At 41.0% G+C, this 23,727-nt stretch overlaps 1 protein-coding gene across 3 annotated transcripts in view; it reads right to left on the reverse strand.

The window, feature by feature from the left end:
* The window catches only part of MYO1B (myosin IB), a 137,500-nt gene that overhangs the window by 76,126 nt on the left and 37,647 nt on the right, over positions 1-23,727 (reverse strand). For all 3 annotated transcript variants that reach the window (XM_044427088.1, XM_044427090.1, XM_044427089.1), the window contains exons 4-6: positions 9,422-9,516; positions 7,551-7,655; positions 4,940-4,986 (exon numbers count right to left, since the gene is read on the reverse strand). In XM_044427088.1, coding sequence (XP_044283023.1) covers positions 4,940-4,986; positions 7,551-7,655; positions 9,422-9,516 — 247 coding nt within the window. The remainder of the gene's footprint in view (positions 1-4,939; positions 4,987-7,550; positions 7,656-9,421; positions 9,517-23,727) is intronic.

Below are 23,727 nucleotides of genomic sequence, written 5' to 3' on the forward strand. Positions count from 1 at the left end.
TGAAGCAGCTAAATTTTGCTTTTGGGTCACACCCCTAACATACACCCATACACACATAGGATAGACAATAGCTGATAGAATAGGAAAAAACGGAAATGGTGGCAAGAGGGGAATAACTGGCAAAAGGAAATCAGTTCTTGGGTTAGACACTTTGGAAAAGATGCTTAAGTCCAGAGCAGGCTTGTAGATAAGAATGGAATAGAGTGCCTGAAAGAAAATCATGTGAGTGATGAACTACTGAAAAGTGTTCAAAATTTCATATCTGTATAGCTGCACAACTGCCCAATTCATAAACCTGTTCATTAATCCAGCACCCCCCACCCCCACAATCCTACCCCAGCACAGCATAAGGCCTCTGAGTTCAAAAATAAGGCAAGGCAGGATTTGTATGAACTGGCACCTCCATAAGTAAGGCAGGTTCAATGACACTGACGCACAATCATAGGTTTGACAAGAACCTTGCTGTGCTGGCCATGCTGACATTTGGGTATGTGTGTGTGTGGGGGGGGGTATCTTCCCTGTACACAAAATCACTTGCATTAGCAACTGCCTTCCTTCTGTACTTATGTGCCATTAAGAAGACGAAGGATATGTATTTTGATACTGAGCATAACACAAACACTGTTTCTAGCCGATGATTCCCTAAATTTAAAGGTTTTACACTTCCTATAAAATCTTTTTGGGGGAAACAGCAATAATGAGTAAATGTTAAGATTAATACAGGGGAAATAGAAAAAGAATGCAGATAAATTAATAAAAATTAACCTGCATGGGCTTTAAATTTCCAGATGATGATACTTTCTTGAATACAGACAACTTCACTTAGAAACAAATTACTTCAAGTTAAAAAAAAAATGCATTTCTGTCCTGCCTCTCCTCCAAGGTGCTTAAGGAAGCACCTGTGGTTCTCACCTTGCTTTCCCATTATATTTTCAGAGAAGCCATGTGAGTTATGTAAAGCTCAGACAGACAGACAGGTTCAAGGTGACCTAATGTAGTCAGGGGGGTGAAGGCATTTGAAATTTGATGTCTGTGTTGTCATCTTGTACTATGGTTGACTCTCAAAATTATTAAATAGTATTAACTCCTCCTAGCTATCTATGGGCAAATACTGATATTCTGTATCCACTGCTGCTTCTCTTTCTACAGTAAAAATTCAGCTTCTCTTCTTGCCTTCTGATTCCCTTTTTTTCTACATCAGAGAAAACCATTTCAGTGGCTACTTTACTTCATTGTGTTTACTTAACAGCTACTTTAAACAAGACCAACAGGCATTAGTATTTCCAATAACAGCACAAGTAAAACTTGCATCAAAGAACTAATTATGGACAAGCCACAAGGCTAATAATTCAGACCAACTCACAAGAACTTTCTGTGGATTTTCAAAATTGCAGAGCCATGTTTTTCCCCTAACTCACAAGATTATCCACTTAAAGTTGTCCATAACTGTTCCTCTACAAATTCTGCAATTGTCTGTAAAGGTTTAAATCCAACAAGTTCAAATTCATCACATTTTCCAAGCATAAAATAGACAGAAAAATGCTATACTGTACAAGGAGAAAGAGCAAATCTGCCACTTTCACCCATTGTGTGTGTGTATTATGCAGACATCATCTGAACTTTGTCTAGAAGGATCAGAGCCCAAGAGAACATGACATTAAATGAGACAGAGGTATGCTTAGTCTTATGACAAAGACCAGGGCATAAAACAAGACTGGGGGGGGGGGGGGGGGGGGCAAAAAACTAAGCCAAAAAAGGGGAAGGGGGTTTAAAAGGGGGGGGGGGGAAATGGAATAGTGAGGGAGAAACTGAAGGTCTCCAGAGGGGTAGTTTTATGGATGCAGAACAGCTAGTTGCTTCAGGCACAGAGGAGGGAGAAAGCACAAGATGAAAAAAAGAGCCAGCTGCAAATTTGGATTTGTGGGAGGGGACCAGGGGCAGGTTACTCTTCTTGCCACTGCCACTATTGCTTATTTGGATGCTCTCTCCTACTGACCCACTGCCTATTGAGTAGCTGAGGAGGCCCTGGAAATCAGCAGTGCAGCCCCTGCTGGCCCGCAAGTCTTCTTGGCAACTAGCTAGTGACACCTGTTTCAGGCTCCAGCCCTGGAAAGAGGCCAATAATTGATGACATCGGGTGAAAAATCAAAACGTGTTTCAATGGAGACAAGGCAAAAGAGGCAATGTCCACCACTCCAAATCATGCTGAATTGTGAGTTGATGGTAAGCACCCAGTGAAGCAAACACCATTCACTTATAGTTTTTTTGTGAGCCACTTCGTTTTGAATCCCACTTCGAAGGGGCTGCTATGTACTAATAAGCAAGTCTAACTTAAATAATGTTAGGAAAGGGTGATATGTTTGCATGTAATTAGGACACCGGTGGGCGGCTTGCAGCTCTCCAAATGTTTTGGCCTAGAACTTTTTCCTCCCTCACGGTTGGCTATGCTGGCTAGGGCAGATAGGAGTTGGAAGGGCCACAAATGATGCATTTGGTAAAATGGAACACAATGAAGGCAGGAGTACAACGAAGCAGACAGCAATGCCTAAACCCTATGCCCTAGATCAGCCCTCATATCCTTACCATCATCCCACATAAGCTACTGTCAGGGCTTGAAAAACCTTCGATATATGAAACAGGAACAAAAATAGAAACACAGGGTAACAGAATTAAGGAAAGCAAGTGATGAAATCATAATGGTTAGACATAGGCAGACAGGAAACGCCATGCTTACTTCTATACACACTCTGAAGTGTAATGCAAGTTAGACCATTCTGTGTGTATTGACGGATGCAGAATGGAAGATGGCGTCTTAGAGAGCAGCCAGCTCAGGTGCCAGCATTTAGTGAGTGTGTATGGGGTTGCAAGTTGAGGTAGTGGTGCCAGGCTTTCATTGATAGAGTCACCGTATGCTGGAGATGGCTTGATGGCACAAAACAACACACACACATATTGTGGACTGGGCTTGCACACTTAAGTTGGTGGGGAGGGAGGTGAATTCAAGCCCATGGCTCAGCACTACTGCTGCCTGCCTCCCTGCCTCCCAATTACCAGAGAGATCACTGAGGGCAACTTGGCTACGGCTCTCCAAACTTGGGAGTCAGGCTTGAGGAGGGTCATGGCCTAGACAACGTTAAGACTTTCCACTCCTGGCAACAGTTCCAGGGCCATTCCTTATGAGATTGGGAAGCAGCTGCTGTTTGTGATGGAAGTGGAGGCCAAAATATTCAATCTATTAAATTAAGCCCAAATTGCCACTGTCATTTTGAAAACTTCTACTGAAACGGAGGTGGGGGAAGAAGAACCAATATCTACAGAAGGAGGCAGATGAGAGATCTAAATGCATACTATCCCACCTCTTAGGATCAAGTGCCCAAACAGTCCCTTACTCCCCACCCCCAATGTTGCTTTAAAAGGTTGAGAGGTTCTGCAGAGTGGGTTCCCGTGCTCGGTACACAGTTACAGCTGGACAGGGAAAAAGGAAAGGAGAAGTGCATATGCAGAACCACCTGGCTAACCACTTGGAATCTCGGCCAAGTTCTTGACAAAAGCATTTTGCTTTGCAAATGTAACTATTTTTTGCTATGTATACAAAATTACTGTTTCTGTCACTTAGTTTTTGGACGGCCAACCAGCCCAGGAATAGCATAGAGCGACTAAAATACATTTGTGCAGTCAGACAGTTCCAAATTTAACTTGCTGGTCCCTATCACTTCTCAACAGATCAGCTAAAATCAAGCACGCCCCTCTCAATCTTGTTTTAACACTTTATTCTAATGCTGTGTATACCCTGCAGGCAAAACTCAGCACTTTGACTCACAGAGTAACATAGAAACAGAAAGAGAGTGAGTCAGAAGGGGTCAAAAGGGTCATCTAGTCTGACCCCAGGCTCCAACCGGCTCCACTCATGACATGCCTACCATGTGCATGTCCAAAGTTTACTTTTGGTTCATCTTGCACTGATATTGCATTCCGATTTTCTTTACATTTCTTCTCTTCTTCCTCAAAGAATATAGGACTGTAGCCCTTCTGAGAGGGCCTAAAAGACAGAATGCCAAACATTCAGATCTGCCTGGCTTTTCCACCTGGCTTGATCACTAGTAGCCATAACGGTGATCACTCAAGATGCAGCCCACCAATTCTGCCTTCAACACACACCACCTTTGAAATCAGCCTTTACAAAAATTCCAGTTTCAGTTTTTATCTTAGTAAGACGCATAATTAGGTCATTTGTTTCTGCCCTACTAGCAGCACATCTCAATAACTAGGTCACTTTTTCTCAACTACAACAATTTACAACCAGTTATTCCCTACAGCATACAAACCAGTGACTATTACTGTGTAACCTGTTAAAACTCACATACATTGCCCTGACTGCAGGGAGTGACATGTACTCAATAGTGGAGTAGGAAGGGGCCTAGAATGCCATTGGGTCTAACCCCCAGCTCAGTGCAGGCCTCCCAGTTAAACCCTCCCTCTCAGAAGGCATCCTGAATGCCTCTAGTGTGGGAGAGCCCCTTGCTTGATGGGAAGTACTTTCTGACTCACAAATTCATCTTGCAACATTTAGGATTGAAACAGCGAACTACCCCTTTCAAATTATTTTTATACCACAGCAACTATGTTTGCCTTGCTTTGTGAAACAGACCTGAAAATGCAGGTATGATAACAGAGTATGACAGGTCTTTTCTGACAACATTTGATTGGATCCAACACTGTTGCAGCTTGAACAGAAGGAAGGCTGCATTCACAGAAAGGTCACAGAAGCATCTGTGAAAAATACTGTACATATGCAAGTTCCCTATTAGTAAGAGTAGGAGAAAATGAAGTCCTAATGATTATGGAACATTAATTTTAGATCCCATTACATTTCAGTCACTTCAGTAGCATCAGTCAATCCTCCAACATAATTTTTTGTATATTTTAAATAGATACTTACAAATCTAGAAGAGTTGTCATTCCTTACAGTTTTGGCATTTCCAAATGCTGATAGAAAGAAAGAAAAAAGAGAGAGGGTGTCTGTAAAATACATGCATGTAGAAACATTAAAGCTGAGCCAATTTGCAAAAGCACATGTATTACTTTGGGTTCCGGCCAGCTTTACAACCTAACCAAGCTGGATAATTCAAAGTAACAGATGATGCAGTCACAATTCAAATTATTATTTTTTTTGTAAACGAATAACAGGAGAAGTAGGAACCCTCAAGCTTCCTACGTAGAACATTTTATTGTAAGTAACGATAGCATGTTCAAGATGTTAACTCTTTTGTTCATTGACAAATAGTCGATTAATAGTTCGTACTGGCATAACGTCTCTGCAGTCGACTTAAGGGGCTGAAGGTCAGATCACCTCCTGCAATGCTCTCCAAAGCATTGACAGAAGTATAGAGGAGAGCGGGCAGTCCCTTTCTGTGTTCTCGTTCTCTCTCTCTCTCTCTCTCTCTCTCTCTCTCTCTCTCTCTCTCTCTCTCATTCTCTCTCTCTCATTCTCTTAAGGATTTCTTGGTTTAGCATTGTCAAATGAGGGGTAGGAGAGAGAGGATGCCAGTGCTGGATATGACTGACATCTCCCTGGGTGTACAGCTAGCTTCACGCCAACAGGTGCAGCCATTGCTCTAGTGTCCATGCTTCACATGTAAAGGTTCCCAGCTTAAAACCCCTCCAACTCCAGATCTGCTGCCAGTCAGTGTAGGCAGCACAGAGACAGATGGGCCGTAAGTCTGATTCAGTGTGAGGATGCTGTGTGTGTTCATTAGCTTCACCACACGGTCCTGTACATGGACACATAAACAGATGGGTCATTATTATGGATTTGTGGGGAAGGGTTCAGACAAATGCCAAGCTATGGTCCTCATGCCCATATCCTTCCTCCTCCCCTGAAATATGGAGAATTTCTCCTTTGTTTCCTGATTTGATACAAACAATAGTTTACTACTTTGTCCAAACCTGCATATTACCGATTGTGTTTCCCCTTGTAAAAATAGTGCTAGAAATCAGGAAACATATGACCAATATCACTTAACCACAGTGTAGGAAACCATGCTTAGACAAATATTAATCCATCTGTTAAGATGGGGAGGGTATGGAAGAGAGATTTGCTTATTGTAGTCCCTCCTTTTGACTCCTAGGTAACCTTATTTTGTCCATCACTGTATGTATCATGTGGAATTAATTCTTTAGATAATGTTATGTGCTTTACATTGTATTATAAACTTCCTTTCTCATGTGACAAAGCATCAACTTTGTAGACAAAAGTGGCACACCGCTCTGCTTTGCCATCGATATATGATCAATGCTCAAGTCAAGTGACTATTTTGACAAGTGGATAAATGTTGTTTCTCTTTTAAGAAATATGCATTCGGAGACTTCCCTGGATCAAAGCACTGAAGCCAAAAGGCAGAATGCTTGTTGAAATAATTGTTCTGAAAACTTTATACAGTGCAGTTTGCAAACAATAAATCATGTTTCCAGTCTCCAGGCTGCATATCATTAAACATGGGGCTAAACACTGGGATCATTTATAAATGAATGCACAGCAAAACACAAATGGTCCATTATAAGAGTTTAGAGACAAATTCTTCAGTTTCACCATACATTCATTGTTTCTCTATATTTATCTACAGTAGCTGGAATGCAGGGTTTGATCACTCGTAACTTAGGCTGGCAAAATTCTTATGACATTTTTTGCAGTGCTGCTTCATACAGAGGCAAAAGTCAATGCCATTTAAGTAAGGTTACAAAACTGATTCCCTGTGAAGCAATTACAACAAAAGAAAGAGGACACTTACCCCAGCTTTTATATGACAAGTGTTTGGAAAGAATGTAAGGAATGGTGCTACTCAAAGTGTAAGGACCATAGCTTTTGCATCCCTGTCTATCCACCACTTATCCACAGGTGAAGACCCCTCACTAGACTGAATCTGTTTTACCAAACCATCTTTGACAGGTGCTACATTTTCATGCCCTGATCCGCTTAGAAGCACTACAGCGTAGAAGTAGGCTTCTAACATGCACATTTCACAGATTCCATCTAACTGTATGCAACTAGGTGGTGCACATGCGAAGTAAACATTTAAAAGCTAAAATCCTGGACACTGACTACTCAGGAAGAGGAACAGAGGACCATCCTTTGTCCGCCAGCTTTACTGCCCCTACCAAACAAGATTTTAGCTTTCAAAAAGTGGGTTCGGGGCACTTGGCCTGAGCTACTCTACACAACCTGCAGTAGGTAGGACAATAAACTTGGCAGCCACAGCTGTCTTTGTATTACTCCTTGCAATAATCAAACCAAACGCTCATGCTCTGGCATAATACACAATACCAATTGTGTATCAAATTCAGGTAAATCTTTAAAAACCTCTCTGCCATTTGCACAGAATTAATTTTGGGGAGCAGAAAACACACCTGTATTTAAATGGATCCCTGTAATAAATGGTTGCAGCGGAATAATTTATGTCTTCTTACTGCAGACTAAAGCATTTCACTGTGTTGTCAACAATAGTTAGTACAGCGCTCCAGCCATCTATTCATAAATGTTAGCAGATTCTTACCTTCAAGCACTGGATTAGACTGTAAAAGCTGTTCTTTTACTTGATTAACTTCTGCTCCTTTGCCACAAACAGCAGCTACATAAGACATGACAAGTTTGCTCGCCTCTACACGTAAAAAAAAAGAAAAAGAAAAAGTTTTTCTAAGAACTTTAAACTATTCCACACAAAATTAATGCTTACAGTTTGAATGCCTGAATGAGCCACCCCAAAGTAATGCATCTTGCAGGTTCAATCTTACCGTGTTCAACTTTTATGGCTGAGAACACACTGCATTTTTAGTAAAGTGACAGTAAGGAATGAAGGAAACCTGGTGAGGGAGGGAATCCCTCGGCTAATGCTACACAGGACAAAGGCCACATAATCCATCTCCTTTGAATTACATTTATATGACTTCTTTCCATCTAAACTCCCCAGAGAAAATAATTGGCTGCAAATATGTATTGTATGTTGTTGCTTTCTGAAGTTATTTGCTGAATCTGGTTAGGGCATGTGATTACTGTCAAGACGGAATGTGAAATTCTATTTTTCGTCAACTACTAGAGAGGAAGAAATAGGGAATCAAAGGTGACTGAATATCAGACACATGAATATCTATTATGCAAAAGTGAATTCCACCCTGGCAGTGCAAGCCTAACCATCTGCTGGCAGATCTCCTTGAACAACACATAGCCTCTCCATACTGTTTGACAAGTGTTATTTTAGGATGCTACTGAAGAAGCTCTGAAGCAGAGAGAGTAATGAATGGAGATTAGGGCTGTGTGCAAATCAGATGCAGCATACCTGCATTTTGTATCCCAATTTTGCATCAACTTGACTGCTTCTCAACAGATTTCTAGATTTACTTAAAAGCGCTGCTTTTGTCTTTTAATGCTTTAAATGGTGTGCGGCCATACTACCTTCCCCCAGATAAAACTACCCAATTACAGACATCATCAGAAACTCTGTTTCATATTCCCAAGGGATCTGAAAAGCCATGGGAAGCCTTGGGAAGCAAGGCTTTCTTGATGTGACTAGCATGGAACTTGGCCCACATATGAAGGGCTCACATGGCCTCTGCAGTCAATTTTCTTCCAGAAGGCATTCTGAATAACCCATAGGTATTGCCCTTCATTGGCTTTCCCCAATTTGGTGCCCTCTATATGGGTTGAACAACTCCGAGCTTCTCCTGACATTGACAATTATTGCTTCATCAGCTCTGAACTGGTGTTTAAAATGAAGTAAAATATGTGGACAAACATCCTTCTTCACAGAGGACAGCCGTGTTGGATGGCGTCCTCTTGTTTGACTGGTTGGCCAGCACAAGTCCAGCTTAAAAATAAAGAACCATCAGAAGGGAGAGAAGGTTTACCAGCTCAGTGAGAACTAGGCCTGACTGACAAAAGCACTCTATATATAACAGAGTCAGCCTAAGGGCCTAATTCCACCAGCTCTCAGGGGCCCCACTACAGTGGTCAGTGGACTCAAGGGCCAAGTCTGCTGGTGAATACCCAAAATACCAGAAAATTCACCCTGAAGCTTTGACCGTCTCTAACAAAGTCTTAAAAGAGACCAGTCAACCTTTTAGAATAGGGAAAGCACTGCACAAAAGCTGGGAAACCACTAAGAAATGGTGATATGGCCTTTTAAGAGCACTGGAAGGCCCAATTCAGACCCTGGGCCTGAAGTTCTGCATCCTAGTTTAGACTCTTGAATGAGCTGCAGCCACATGTTAGGTGAGAAATTGCAGGTAGGCACAAAAGAAATTTCAACAGGGCAAGACAAGATACCCATTTCAGGGGAATGGATTACTAGCCCTCAAATCCCAGGATTTGGATCAAGAATGAGGAACAATATCCAAGAATGAACAAAATCTCTGAGATCAGACACATTACCTGTTTTTCCTGCTCCACTCTCTCCTGTTATAAGAATGCACTGGTCTTTATCTTGGTCTCTCAGAGAGCGATATGCTTCATCTGATAGGGCAAAACTATGGAATAAAACATGATAAACTGAGACAAGAAAAAATCACCACGCTTGAGACATACATAATACCCTTCAGACACTTTACAGCTGTAAAATAGCTCAGCATTCAGAAAGCAGCAAAACATTTCAGTCTTGAACCCAGGAATTTCTCCCCAGTAGGCTGGTAATATTGACCAAATGAGAATAAAAAGTAACTCTGAGTGTCACAAACCCAACCCAGCTGTTTGCATAGTTTTCCTTTGCTACCAGTACAGAACCTCTGAAGGGGAATGTGTATTGGTTATATTCTGCCTACAGCATATAACTTGCTGATACAATTCAGAATTTGGCCAAAGTAACACATACCTTTTTAAGATGTCTATAAACATAGGGCAGGGTGATTGTCTCAAAATACTGAATGACAATTGTTAATAAATAAAACACTAACTAACCTGGGATAGATTATCTGAGGGATCACTTCCCTCCTTATGCCCCTCCCCTGAAGGAGCATTTTTAGGGTTCCAGATGGGGTCATTTTATGAGTACTGGCAATAGGGCATTTAAGGTTGCAGAGCCTGCCTTCTGGAATGCTTTCCCAAATAACATCAGGCAGGTTTCTGCAGTTTTGACTTTCAAACACCATAACATTCACTTCTTCACAAAATGTGACCCAGCCTGTTACACTTACAATTTTATTGCTGATTAGAAGAATGCTTATTTGATTGCTGTATTTGATTGTTATATTTCAGTTTTGGTGTTGTGATTGCATTCACTACTTAGATCATTTTGTTGAGAAGCGGTATGTAAATTGGTGAAATAAATAACTTCCACTAAAATAGAAGAAGCTGCCTGCACAAGGTCATAAACAGACATTTAACTGTATCCTGGTCTCATCCAAAAGGCAAAATGACAGATTAATTCTGAAACATGCAGCAGGTAAACATAATCAAGTCCAGTATTTCATATCTGTGATGACAAAGAGCTTCACACACACATTTTGGCAAGGGGAGTCTCCATTTTGCTGTCAACCACTTCCAATAAAAGGGTCGCATTGATGTGGAAACATAAGACCAGTTGCCAGAATAACACGGTCACTGATACCATGCTACAGCTGAGAAGGCCTTCTTGTTTACTGGCATCTTCCAAGACTCCCTTGCAGAAGATGCTTGAAGGAAGGTCTTACAACACGGGTAGGTTCATGCAGGGGGGGGACACTGTATCAGGTGTTGTAGTCCTGAGCTGCGGAAGGCTTCAGAGGTCCAAGTGAGCACATTGAATTGGGCTTGGAAGCATACAGGTAGACAGTGCAAGCAAGAATCCGTGTCATATGGCCTCTGGTATCATTCTGGCTGCAGTGTTTTGCAGTACATTACAGTAGTCTAGTTTAGAGGTTATAAGAGCATAGTCAGCTGAAGGCAGTTTAGCCCTGCCCAGGTAAGGGCATAGCTGGTCCATCACCTGAAGTTGGCGGAAGCTGCTGTGTGCTGCTAAGGTCATCTGGGTCTCAAGTGATACATGTGAGAGGCCATTCTCAGAGGGCAGACATGATTATTGTAACACATGCTCTTTCCCGAAAACTGAAGAAGTGTCAAACCATACAAATACCTATTATTAAGACAGAAGGTGTATAGCAGGGGTCCTCACACTTTTTGAATAGGGGGCCAGTTGAAAGCTGCCAGCGATGGGCCGGGATGCCAGGGGGTGCGGGCAGGGGGCGCGGGCAGGGAAGTGGGAGTGCACGCATACACGAGTGCGCAGCAAGACAGGGGCGTGCGTGTGCAGAACTCCTTTTCTCTGACCAAGTCCAAAACGATCTCCTTGTGAGCAAGCTGGCGCATCGTTTTGGACTTGCTCGGAGAAAAGGATCTCCTTGTGAGCAAGCTAGAGCCTTGCTGGGAGATCCTTTTCTTCGAGCGAGTCCAAAACAATCTCCTTGCAAGCAAGCCGGCACCTCTCCACACGCGCGTGTGGCAAGCTATGGCGGGCCAGATAAATGGGAATGGCGGGCTGGATCCAGCCCATGGGCCGTGGTTTGAGGACCCATGCTGTATAGCATTTGTAGGTACGTTTCATTGCTGTTGTGGATACATTTTAGGTCACCCCCTGTTTACCATTTATTATGACATGCAAAGACTAGTGCCTTTTTCCTGGGTGGTAAAAGGAGGAGGATATTACAATATTACAAGAACAGTGTAACATGCAAATGCTCCATTATGCAGGCAATTTTACATAATAAAGCTATTCAATTACTTAAGCTTTTTGCAAAATTGTCTTGCTTATTGTTTATATAATGACCATCTGGGAAAACTATGTCAAAATACAAAAGAATGCATTAATTTTAAATTCTTAAGCATAAATACAAATGAATGAAAATACATTGCTTATAAAAATGTGAATGTCACTTCCCAGTCTCCAGACCAGCTGCTTTAAAAAAAATTGGACACCACACTCAAAAGGAGTGCAACTTTTTGGAAGAAGAATTAAGAAATGACGTCTTTCTTCCACTGCACACTGAACAACCATCAACTAAAAACCACTAAACCCCACTGAGCTGGCACTTTCAAATGCCCATGTTTATTTGGTAAAACTCCTTAGATACAAACTAAAACTAAATTCCCCTTCCAACACCCATTTTACGACTGACCACAAGTGATATCTAGTTCAGACCCATGCGCCCTCGCACCAAACCAGCTGATTCAACACTTGGGAGGACTTCATAGATTTAAACTTGACTTAAATGTCCTTCTCCCTTTCAATATATCCAATATTCTGTACTGTTCTTGACACTTTGGTCATTTGCTGACCCTATTTAAGTTTGCATGATATACCAGCTTTTGCTGACAGCACAACCAAACCGTAAGACCTCCATTACTTCTGCACCAACAAATGATAGTAATCTAATTTACTGCTGACCTATCTATCAAAAGCACTTCATTTCAACTTTTGAGTGAGTTGCTTAAAGTTGTGCTTGCAAATGCTAATTCATGAAAGAAAACCCTGAAGAGGCAGAGCTTCTGGAGACACCCTGATCAGTGTATGCCCATCCCTCAATTGAGTATTCTTTGTGCTGCCTCACCCATAAAGCATTGCATAATTTTGTACATTGCACTGCTGTCTAGCAGGCCACTGCAGGGTTTTTGGAGGAAATGTCTCTTCGTACCATCACATACACAGGCCATAGTATTAAGCAATTATAGCATTTTTGCATTCACCAACAATAATACATCCCTTAGTATACTAAATATCCCCTTGTCGTTTTGCTCTTGGAGGTGGGAGATGTTTCCCGTAAGCAAAGGAATTTCGCCCAATAAAAGGTCAGTGCATGTTACTCTGGCAGCTCATACTAAACTCTGCCCACCAAGAGAGCTGATTTTTTCATAGTCAGCTACCTTCTCCTACCACCACCATCTTCCTGCTCCAGTTTTCCTTCTCCCTTTGAGCTGATTTTATTGTTTTATGCTTGGGAAATTAGGACATCTCCAGCCTTTGGTCACACAATATCACTTTCCTATGTTTTTCACAGACTGCACTGTGAGATTTGGGATACTTGAATGATCCATAATCTTTTAGCTATGTTTTCTGTAATGCTCATGGTCCACTCCATAAAATGAACTTCTAGATCACAGCAGACACCAAGGGAGGGTGCACCTCATTCTTTTTCCTTGGAATAAGTTATGTTTGTGTTTCAAGCTTCTCCCTCTTTTCAATCAATCTTCCCTCTTCAATCTATGTTTATTTCCACTATAAGACTGTTTGCCCTATTCTGCAAGTCTAGCTCCTGCAAGTCATATCCCCATCAACACCCTAATTAGACACCTTATATATAATGTATATATTCCCCTCCTATCCACCCCCTATATATCTACCACATATCCATCCACCCCCTATGCATTCATGGGAGCAATTTCTTCTCTTCCTTCCTCTCCACCTGCAGTCCTTCCATAGACTGAATAAATAGTGGACAGACATACTTGAGTGCTGCTTATGCATGTGCTACTTCTGCTCTTTTAATTAAGTATAAAGTGGATTATTCCATTCTGTGACCTCATGACCCTTTCCCCATTTTAGGAAGCCCTGTGTTCTCTCTATCGCTTCCCCCCACTGGGGCATCATGAGAATGTGACTCTGTGCTACAGACTCTACCAGCACATGTTCCTTCTACAGATTAGAACTGAACATTATTCATGTGAATCCAGCAATGAAGTTCAGTGTGTGATTTGCCCACATGCGTAGGGATCATGATATATTGGGAGATCCACGTGTTCTCATAGCATCCGTGAAGTCCTGTACCATATCTGTACATTGTTCTCTTCATATTGTTAACATGTACTGCTATAAACATCAGCTACATGCCAGTCTTCTGAGAGACCATATAATTACTGAACCAAATAAATCTGTCATGTTCCTCTTATTTAAGAAATTCAAGCATGTGTTTCAAATTATTCTGCCAGGATGTCATCAAGGCTATTCACTGTCCTTAAAAAGATTAAATAAGGGATTCCTCTAAAGTATATTGTGAAAACACAACTATATTGGTCTTCTACCACACCAAGAACAAAACTCCCCCCACCAAATTTTCTTTCAGATGACATAAGGTACCCTTTAAGCTACTCCTTGAACAGCAACATTTTCTTTGAAAAATGATATTTTAAAGTTGCAAAGATTCAAACAGCCCTTTCGGTCCCTATTTGTCACCTCCTCTGCACTACCACTTTTAAAGCTTAGAAGTACTTGGCTAAATTTACGAGGGATTCTTAATTCCAAGTCCCAATTTTCTAGAGGACCACTTATTACGACAGAGGTTTTAGTGGCATAAGAAGCATGAGCAACTTACCCAAGTACAGGCCAGTATTCTTGGCTACATTCTAAAACCCACTTAGGGTTTTGCAACTGGTATAAACAAGCTTCAAAGCAACCAGCTTCCATTGTCCCCTCTTGCTTAATGCTTCCTCAAATGTCACACTTTCAGCAGGGAATCTCTTCTGCATCAGACTTTTGACAACGTTCTAATTCTGTCCTACTCCAAAACCTTGGGGCAAATGAACTCCACAATGTAATGCAGAATAATATCCCACTCCCAACCTCCATTGCCTTCATGTTAATTTATCTTACAGTGGAATGCTTTACAAGTCTACCCTGAAGTAAGTCCCAATGAGTTGAGTAAGACTTACTCCCAGGCAAATGTGTACAGGACTGCAGCCTTAGCCACCAAAAGCCAGCTCAAAGATATAAATCCCATGATGCTTCAAGTTGATGCTCAAACTTGGGCTTTCACAATTCGCCAATAGAAGGTATCATCAGCATCAAGAACTCCCACCTCTACCCCTCTCTACAGACTGATGGAAAAAAACAGATGTAGAAGTTCTCATGCCCTTTTGATTATGGACCTCCAGGTAAGGAGATGTCATCTCAGTTTTAAAAAATCAAACTAAATCCTCTATTATGTACTCAAAAAAAAACAAGCAGCTTACCATTTTTTCAGCAATGTAAACAGAAGTAATAGCAAAGTTATAGGAAAAATAGATAAAAAGAAGGAAGAGTTATGTCAAGCTTGTGTTTGACAGTCACACACTCACGGAGTTATATTTTTCTCCTATGCACCAAATATTGTTGGCCTCTTCCTTTCACAGTGACAATACTTTTTTTCTCTTTCCTACAGAGATGTCAGTCTATAGTTAGGGTTTCTGTGTCTGACTCTGAAAAATTGGAATGATCTTTCTGGCATTTCAATGTTTCTTAACAGGACCCAGAGACGCTTTCAATGGCAGTCCTCTCCCCACTGATCTGCTCCCAGTACACAATGTGTGTTCCCTTCAGTAAGCGAACAACTGTGCAGTCTGTCCCTGCTGCTCACCCAGAGCAGGTGGCATATCCTTCTTCCACAATGCCCCCTCCATCTGGAATACCCTCAATGCCTCCGAGTCTAATTGACTCATAGCGCTTTCAAAGCCCACATTAAGGCACGCTGCTCCCATTTGTCTCACAAGTGCCAACTCTTAGAGCTCCAGAGGGGTAGGGAACCGGCCTTTGTAATTTGTTTTTCCTTTCATCTTGTCCCATAATAAGACTCACAAGTGGTGGTGCATATTTTTCTCATTTTGTAAATACGTAACATAGATTTGCTACAGGAATTGAGTAATTCTGAACCATGTTTGGTTTAAAGTGTTTCCTTAACTGTCCAGCAATTCTGCATTAAAGTCAAAACAGTGAAAATGGAGATTGCATGCTTTTTAAAAAGTGAGGGGGAGGTAAACATATGAGAAGATAAAAAGGGAGTGCAACTCAGTGCTAATGAACTCTAAGGCTTCACAGATATAGTGATCTGTTTTAAAAATATTAGGGAAAAACAAGAAAGTTCATAAGCATTACTTTACAAAGAAAAAAAGCATAATGAATTTACTTTTATCAGTTAGCCTGAACCAAATCATTACTCCAAATATAACATTTCTCTTCTTTTTGTAAAATATACAATTACAGTTACAGGAGGGGGGCAAGAAATAAAAGGGAATTTGACCTACAAACCATTTTCTGTAAATGGCACGCTTCTCTCCAAACAATCAATGGTCGTATTTTTTAAAGAGCTTTTCTCATGTCTCAAGGGTATCATTTTAAACCTAATCGTAGTGGGACATGTGATATGTTAGACTCCCTTCCTTTTTATCCTGTACATTTTACTGCTAAGGTAAAAGTAACTGCATTCAAGCACAGGCCTGACAGAGAGAGTGCTGTTTTAAACTAGGTGCTTCTCTATACAGAAATTTAGTTAACAGGTGTGCGCTGTTCAAAATTCCCAGCACTCAAAATCTGATTTACAACTGCAAAACCACATGAGAAATCTTTGATGCTTATGTTTAAGACTCTTAGGGAAAATGCTGGGAGTGCAGGTGGTGTTTGGAGAGAGGAAAAAAATGATGTTCCCAATATTAAAAAGTAAAAATTATCATGCTAATAGAAAGAGAAATACAGACCCTTGCCTTCCCCATAGTTTATTTGGTATCATTACCAATAATTTTCAAACCTACACAAATTCAGCCTTCTAAAGCTTCCGTCGCTGCAATTTCTAGCCCTGGAGACAGAAGGAGGGCAAGTTTGTATCTCAGACCCCTCAGTCACCCTGCTTGCACTCAACTTTCCCTTGGAGAGTTTCTTTTTAATCCAGGAGTGGGCAGAGGCTTCTACTGGTAAAACTTTGGGTGATTTGTAGACTATCAACCAGAGTTTTTGGCACAATATTGTTTAACAGTAGCAAAACCTAAGAGAGTTATAAAAACAAATTAGGCTACTGAAACTAAAAAAAAGCTTGAGTGAAAACTAGGAATCTATTTTTGTTTGACGGAAAAGAGAGATCAGTTCTTATACTGAAAACAAATGTTTCAGAAGCAGGCTGTTCTTTAATTTTAAGGGTGTGCCTGACTATTTTACACTTGGCTCTGGTTGGTAGACTTTGGGTTTTGAGTAAAAACAAATAAATGAACAAAAAATCCCCTCTAGATCTTGCAAGCTACTATTGCTTTAATCTGTTCCTTAGACAATTGGCCTGAGGGCCCAAGCAAACATTAGCCTTAAATCCAAATCTAGCAGGTACATCTTTATTTTTACTCTAGGGTTGGAATGGGGGCACCTTCCAAATCTCAAAATCCTCCTACTCCCTACATTAGAGTCCTGATCCAGATGGGGTGCACCTCTTCCAGAGCAGGCATGACATGAAACATTGGGCAGAATCCAATGAAGCACTTCCAGTTCTCCCAATTTTCCCGCACCCCACTGCTTCTATGGAACAAGCAGTAAGTGCCTCTGATTCCATGAAGGGAGCAGGGCCCACTGCTTGTGCAACAAGCACTTCCCAGAGGAAGCCCAGAAATCAGAGGAAAGGGGTGGGTCAGAGGATGTCTCATATGTGAGTTCTACTGACCTGCCCCCATTCCAGAATTTTCCCAGGAAAGAAGTGACTACTCCAGAAATACTAAATTTTCCTTCTGCAAGTGGTGGGTCCTGCTTGTGTATGCGAATTGGTAGAACTGGTGGAGGTGTGAGCACTCCTTTAGATTCTGACCATTCTGACCACAGCTGATAAGATTTGGATTTAAAGAAATGTCTATTTTGGCCCTATAAGTCAAGGCCAGGCTTGTGGTGAATCAGAGTCTGCTGCATCATTGCTGTACTGCCGACAGCCAGGACTGGTTGTCCATGATAGAGTGTGCACATCTCTTTCCATTTCACCTTAACGGGCTGAATAAGGACTAAAGCAGCATTTTTATAATTTTCCAATTTTATTCATTAATTCATTCTTGCTTGAGGAACTCTTTCTGTGCAAGATGTGGCAAAATTCTGCGGAACCCGCAAGGCACTATCTCTGCCACAAACAAAGTGAAAAAAACACAACAAACAAACTAAAAACAAGAAAAATAATTTTACAGTAATTAAAGAAACAAACATAAAGAAAAAAAATAAAATCAATTAATAATTATGTTCAAGAGAAGAACATAAAAAGACCTCTGCTTGAACAGAAAAAGGCCTGCCTATACCAGCATTCCACACAGTAGCAGACCAGATATCTACATGAAGACCAAAAGCAGAACACGGCCCTCACATACTTTTTTCCAGCAATTATCTGTTGTTCAGAGTCACACTGCCTCTCATCCTGAAAGTGGTATAGAGCCGTTATAATTAATAGTATTCTATGTAGGTGGTCATCACTTTTTAAGGAAGAGAAGTACTTTGCTTAGCAGTGCCCTATGCAAAATACTTATTTTTCCATGCCCTGAATCTCTATGCAGTTATTTTGAACCTTTTTCAACAGAACACTTCAACTTTTTCATTGATCTATCCACTGCTACCCCAAGTTCCTGCTCTGGGTCACTGCCAGCTTCGATAGCATCAATGCATATGCAAGGACAGGATTTTTCTCTCCATGTTTATACTTGCTTATATTGAACCGTATTTGCCAGTTCACTGCGCTCTTATCCACGTTGGAGAGAACCTTTTGGACCTGCTCTCAATCTGCACCCCCTTCCTTTTCAGCCACCATGAATAATTTGATGTCCCCCGCAAACTTGGCCACCTCACTGCTCAGTCCTATAAATGTGTTTAAAGCACCGGCCCTCTCCATATAGATTCTTGATATATTTATCACCTTACTGCCTATAGCCCTCTATTGTGAGAACTATCAATTTATTCCTCATCTCTGCTTCCTGAATTTTAACCAGTTTCTGACCCATAGGAGAACTTCTCTTTTTATATCATGACTGTTTTTTTTTTTTTCAGGTGACTTTGGTGCAGGACTTTGTCAAAAGCTTTTTGCAAGTGTATGTAGGGAATGTCTAGCTCAGCCTTCCCCAACCTGCTGCATTCCAGATGTTTCACACCACTATTCCAGTAATCTCTAACTCTTAAAATTGCAGGCTTAGACGGCTGAGAATTGCAGTCTAAAACGTTGGGCAGGGAGGGGGGGACTAGGTTGGGGAAGGCTGGTCTAGAGGACAACCCTACTGGCAAGTTAAAGTTTCAGCTAATAAGAGAAATGTTGAATTGTTCACAGTAGGGACTAGGGAGAAAATTCACTAAGCTCACCATGTAATGCTAATTCACCTAATTCGTACTTTCTGAACCAAGGCGTGAACTGAAATGCAGTCATATTTCACTATTTGTGCTTGAATGACTTTTATGAAGTAGTGTGCAAATAAAAATGTGTACAAAAGTTCCCATATAGAGAGAAGGGGTTTGTTGAAAATAACAAGTACGTTAGTGAAAATAATATACAAAAACATACTGAATGAAAGTATATGAAATCACCGACCATATGTTTCCAAGGCTGGAATTAGCTGGCTTCATATGGTCAAACCAGATGCAATAAAGCCAGCCCTAATGATCACGCCTAATGCACTGAGACTGGGGGACAGGACTTTCCCTAACCCCTTTCAACACGAATCTCTCAAGGGCAGTTAAGGGACGCAGCGCCACGAGCTTTGGCAGTTACTGCTAACCATCTTAACTATGATTTGAATCGCTAAGCTATGTGACACAGAAGACCAGCAGGCATTCACAGTAAGATTTAACAATTGAGCTATGTAATACAGCATATCTCATCTTGTGTATGTTTAACTGCTCATGTATCTCCCAACAGAGTGTCAAATGTTTATCTCTTCTTATAAATCAAAGGTTTCTCAGACCAAAACATATAAGCCCAGGACAGGCTAGTTATTCATTAAGAGTGGGAGCACTCAGTTTTTCTGAGAAATGTCTGTCACTAAGGATTTTTTGCTGGTACCCTTATTGTTACTTTAAAGAATGGCTTAGGGCACTTAGGGCAGCAGATGGATACCATTTGTACGCTGTAAACTGACGAAGGGGAAAAAATTAAAGCCTTAAACATAAATGGCAGATTTGCAATGAAAGGGACTGGCAGCTGTTCTTAATTACAGTTGGGGACCTCAACAACTAATGGTCATATTGATGGCTATTAACTATAAGAATGGGGGAGCCATTAGCATCCAAGCCGGAGATTTTAGCCTGCATATGTCCAATTCAGGCAGAGTTTCAAATTGAAACTGCTTCCGCACACCATGCCCAATAACCAAAATTAAATATTGCTTATCCTGAGATTTACTTAACCCTTCTCAATTTGGGTGGAGGTCCCTCTGTTTTACTTTCTAGATATCTTAGAATACACCTGCAAGCCTATCAAACAGAAAATATGGGGCACAGGTTTACTTGCAATGTCATTAGCCCAAAAGACCTTATCACAGTGTTACTCAGATCTCACAATGTAACCTATGCTCCACTAATTAGCACTCCCAAAAGCTACTCTCCCCTGCCAAATGTGGAACCAGCGCTCATTTTACCTTACGGCAATGCAAGTCTTCCAATGCCTGCAATTACATTCAACATAATCGCTTCAGAGAAACAGCACTGTTCGAGCATTTGTCTGAAAGTGTACATTGCTTGCAAGACTCTGCTCAGTCCAGGGTCAGTGCAGTGTCTGAAAGAGCCCATGCATAACTAAACCGTAAGTGTAGTTTCCATCCATGTCACCGGACATGAACTGGCCTATTCAAGGGCCCGTGATACTGCAGACAAAGTATATGTGACACTGACACTTCCATCGATCACTGAAATGAGCCCTGAGGCCAGGCGGTGTGATCCTGCTTCCACATCCAACTAGCTCCACGACCGCCAAACCCATCCTGACTTTCCATGGAGATCATGGACTTCACTTAAAACACACAATTAGAGGCCTGTTTTGGTGTTTAACCACTGCTCTAGCCACATGTGATGAGCTAGAATCTCATCTAGGCAACAAGGTTAAAAAAAAGAAAAACAGAACCGAGCAAGCGTTGTCAAGTGACCAGAAAAAGAGTTGGGCTGGCCATGTTGCTGGTTATGTTTCGCTTTTGGCCCAAAAGGCAGAAAAGCGAACAACCAGATGGGAGACTGTTTCTCCTCCTTTTTTTTTTAACTGTGCACTTCGCTTAACTTACAGCTTTTCCACTCCAGTTTTTCCTCACATCAAATGCTACTAACTTCGCCTTCCAAATCCAGAGGGCCCAGGCTGTGGATTTTTATTTTTTATTTTGTAACCACTGAAAACTAAGTAGGCTGCCTGGTACCAATATTTTAATGATTGATACTGTGCAATAATTATCATAATCATTCCTATTTTATATTTCATAAGCAAAATTCAGCTAATTATCAGTGAATTACTAAGCCTACAGTACCAACTGACAGAAACCATGGCAACCTGTGAATCAAGAACAGCACAGCATGCCATGATTCTTTTCTGAAGACACTCTGAGCCACTGACCCAGTCCGCACAACGCAACCCAGATTTTTTAAGAAGCTTGGATGGTTGTGAATTCAGCAAGTTCAAGGGGGCCATGCTGACTCCTGTTGCCCAATTGCTCCACTGCTGGCTGGCGAGGCTAAACAACCTGGGACACTCCTGTGTTGAAAGGAGAACTCTGGATTTTTGTGGGCGACAACCCACAATTGAAGCAGAGGGTTTAATTCCAAACCTACAAGACTCTTTTTCTGGGTGGTTGACAACACTTGCTCAGTTGTGTATGTTAAAAAGAGCTACTAGTAGCCTAGATGAGATCTTGACTCCTCACATATGGCTAGACTAGTGTCTAGACAACCCATGGTCTACCAATGCAGTAGGAGCCAACAAATTCATTTGTTCACAATAATCCAGGGGTTTAAAAAAAACCTGGTTCTTGTTATATATGACCTACAGTCACAGAGAATTATCATTATGAAAACACACATGGTATTCAATTTGGAGAATTAATAAAGCATTAGCACACTTCTTCAAATACCCATCATTCTATAGGAATGCCTGAATATTACTATGTGATGGCCATCAAAGTAGACTGGTTGCTTGCTATGAATACTGAAAAATTAAAGATTTCACATACAAGAGTTCTGCAAACTTTTACAGCCAAAATATCTTAACTTCTGCTAATTCATAATCCTGTCATAATGGAACAAAAATATTATGCACTTTACATTAAAATGAGTACTAAAAAGAAGTTTAGAAGTCATCTTTTGATAGGGACTTTGAGCAAAAATGTAATCTAACAGTTCATTCTATGTTTTATTTTTCAAAAGAGAAACATAAAGACTAATGGGCCAATTACTTTGTTTAGAAAAAGACACCTTGCACTTGAATTCTTGCGGCATGCATAGATCGCAGAACAGCCTCTAATTTGTCCTTCTCTTAATCCCTCCAAAGTTCAGGGACAACACACATTCCTTCACACATTTTTCCAGACAATAATCAACGTGGTGTTTAAAGCAAGGACCAACATTTCTCAAAAATTTACGTTTGGTCACTTCAACACACTTGCCCTACAGCCTCAAATTCTGATTTTTTTCAGGACTCTTCCCAATCAGAGGCAGTCTGAAGCAGCTCCTCCTGACTAAAACACACATACTGATTTTGTACCAATACCACATCCATATTTATGAATCACCCTTCTTTTCTCAAACGAAGACAAGTTTACACATGCCCAAAGTCAAAACTACAGCAAAAAAGCATCATAGCCAATCAATCATCAGCCAGATGTTCAGAAAGTCTTTCCCATACAGGTTTCTGTTCACTTTCTAAAAGACAGAAAGACTCTGGGGCTCATGGGAAACTAGTTCCTCAGAGGAAAGGGACAAGAGAAAGTATTTGCATCACCAGACAATAAAAATCCACATAGAGCTACATGGCCTCAGGGAGGATGTAAGGCTCACGGAATTCCACATTCATCTACAAAAACACATCTTCCTAAAGAGAGGGCTAGCAGAAGCCCTCATGTACTGGATTATTTCAGAGAGTCCAATTCCACCACACATATGTGAATGCTAGAAACTCAAAGGGTCTTTCTGGGGATGGAGGGAGAGAATCATGTGTACCACCATAGGCCTCTTGATGGACAGGTGGGATATAAATTCAGAAACCAGATTAAATATTCAAAAATATGTTCAGAATATTCTATAAAAAGTCAAGCTCCATTTGGCCAAATTTATTATTTATTTATTTGGAACTCTTATATGCCGTTACCACATGCCTTGGCATCTCAGGACGGCTTACAAATTTAAACCATTTAGCCAATTTTTTTTCACTCTATAGAGACATTGACTATTGTTGGGCACTTTGATGTGTTACTCTTCAATGCTATTTAGAGATGGGAGGAGCTTCCACAGAAAACTACAATCAGCTACTTTACAAAGATAATTTACTCAAGACTGAAGTTCTGATGCAGAAGCTGTATCAGCCACAAAAACGCATAAATAAATAAATATTGGTGTTAGTGTGCAAAATATTTCTCAAAGACAGTATTTAATACTATGGTTCTAATCTTTTTTAAGTTGTCAAGCATTTTAGAAATATCAATTTCTGCTTGAGCCTTTCTTCATTACGAGTGCAACTGTTAACAAATTCATAAGCACAACCCTGTAAGAGGAGAAGGGTCACACAAGCCCCCCTCTAGGCAAGGAAGGCAGTCCCCACCATCAAAGCAAAAGGTAAACTCATTATGTTTATGCACACAACCTTAAATAGTAAATAGGCCTAATGCATGCAACTATTGTGGAATAAAACACCTAGGAAGAAAAGAAAAGGGAACAATTATTTTGTACCAAGTTAGTAGTGCAAAGCAAGCCAGACCCTTACTTCTGCTTTCTCAGGTGTGCACGTTCTTCCTATAAAGCCAGTGATATCCTATAATATCTATGTATGATGCCTGTATTC

Source organism: Varanus komodoensis, unplaced genomic scaffold (assembly GCF_004798865.1).
Source record: "Varanus komodoensis strain SLA01 unplaced genomic scaffold, ASM479886v1 scaffold18_1, whole genome shotgun sequence".
Classification (NCBI taxonomy): Eukaryota; Metazoa; Chordata; class Lepidosauria; order Squamata; family Varanidae; genus Varanus; species Varanus komodoensis.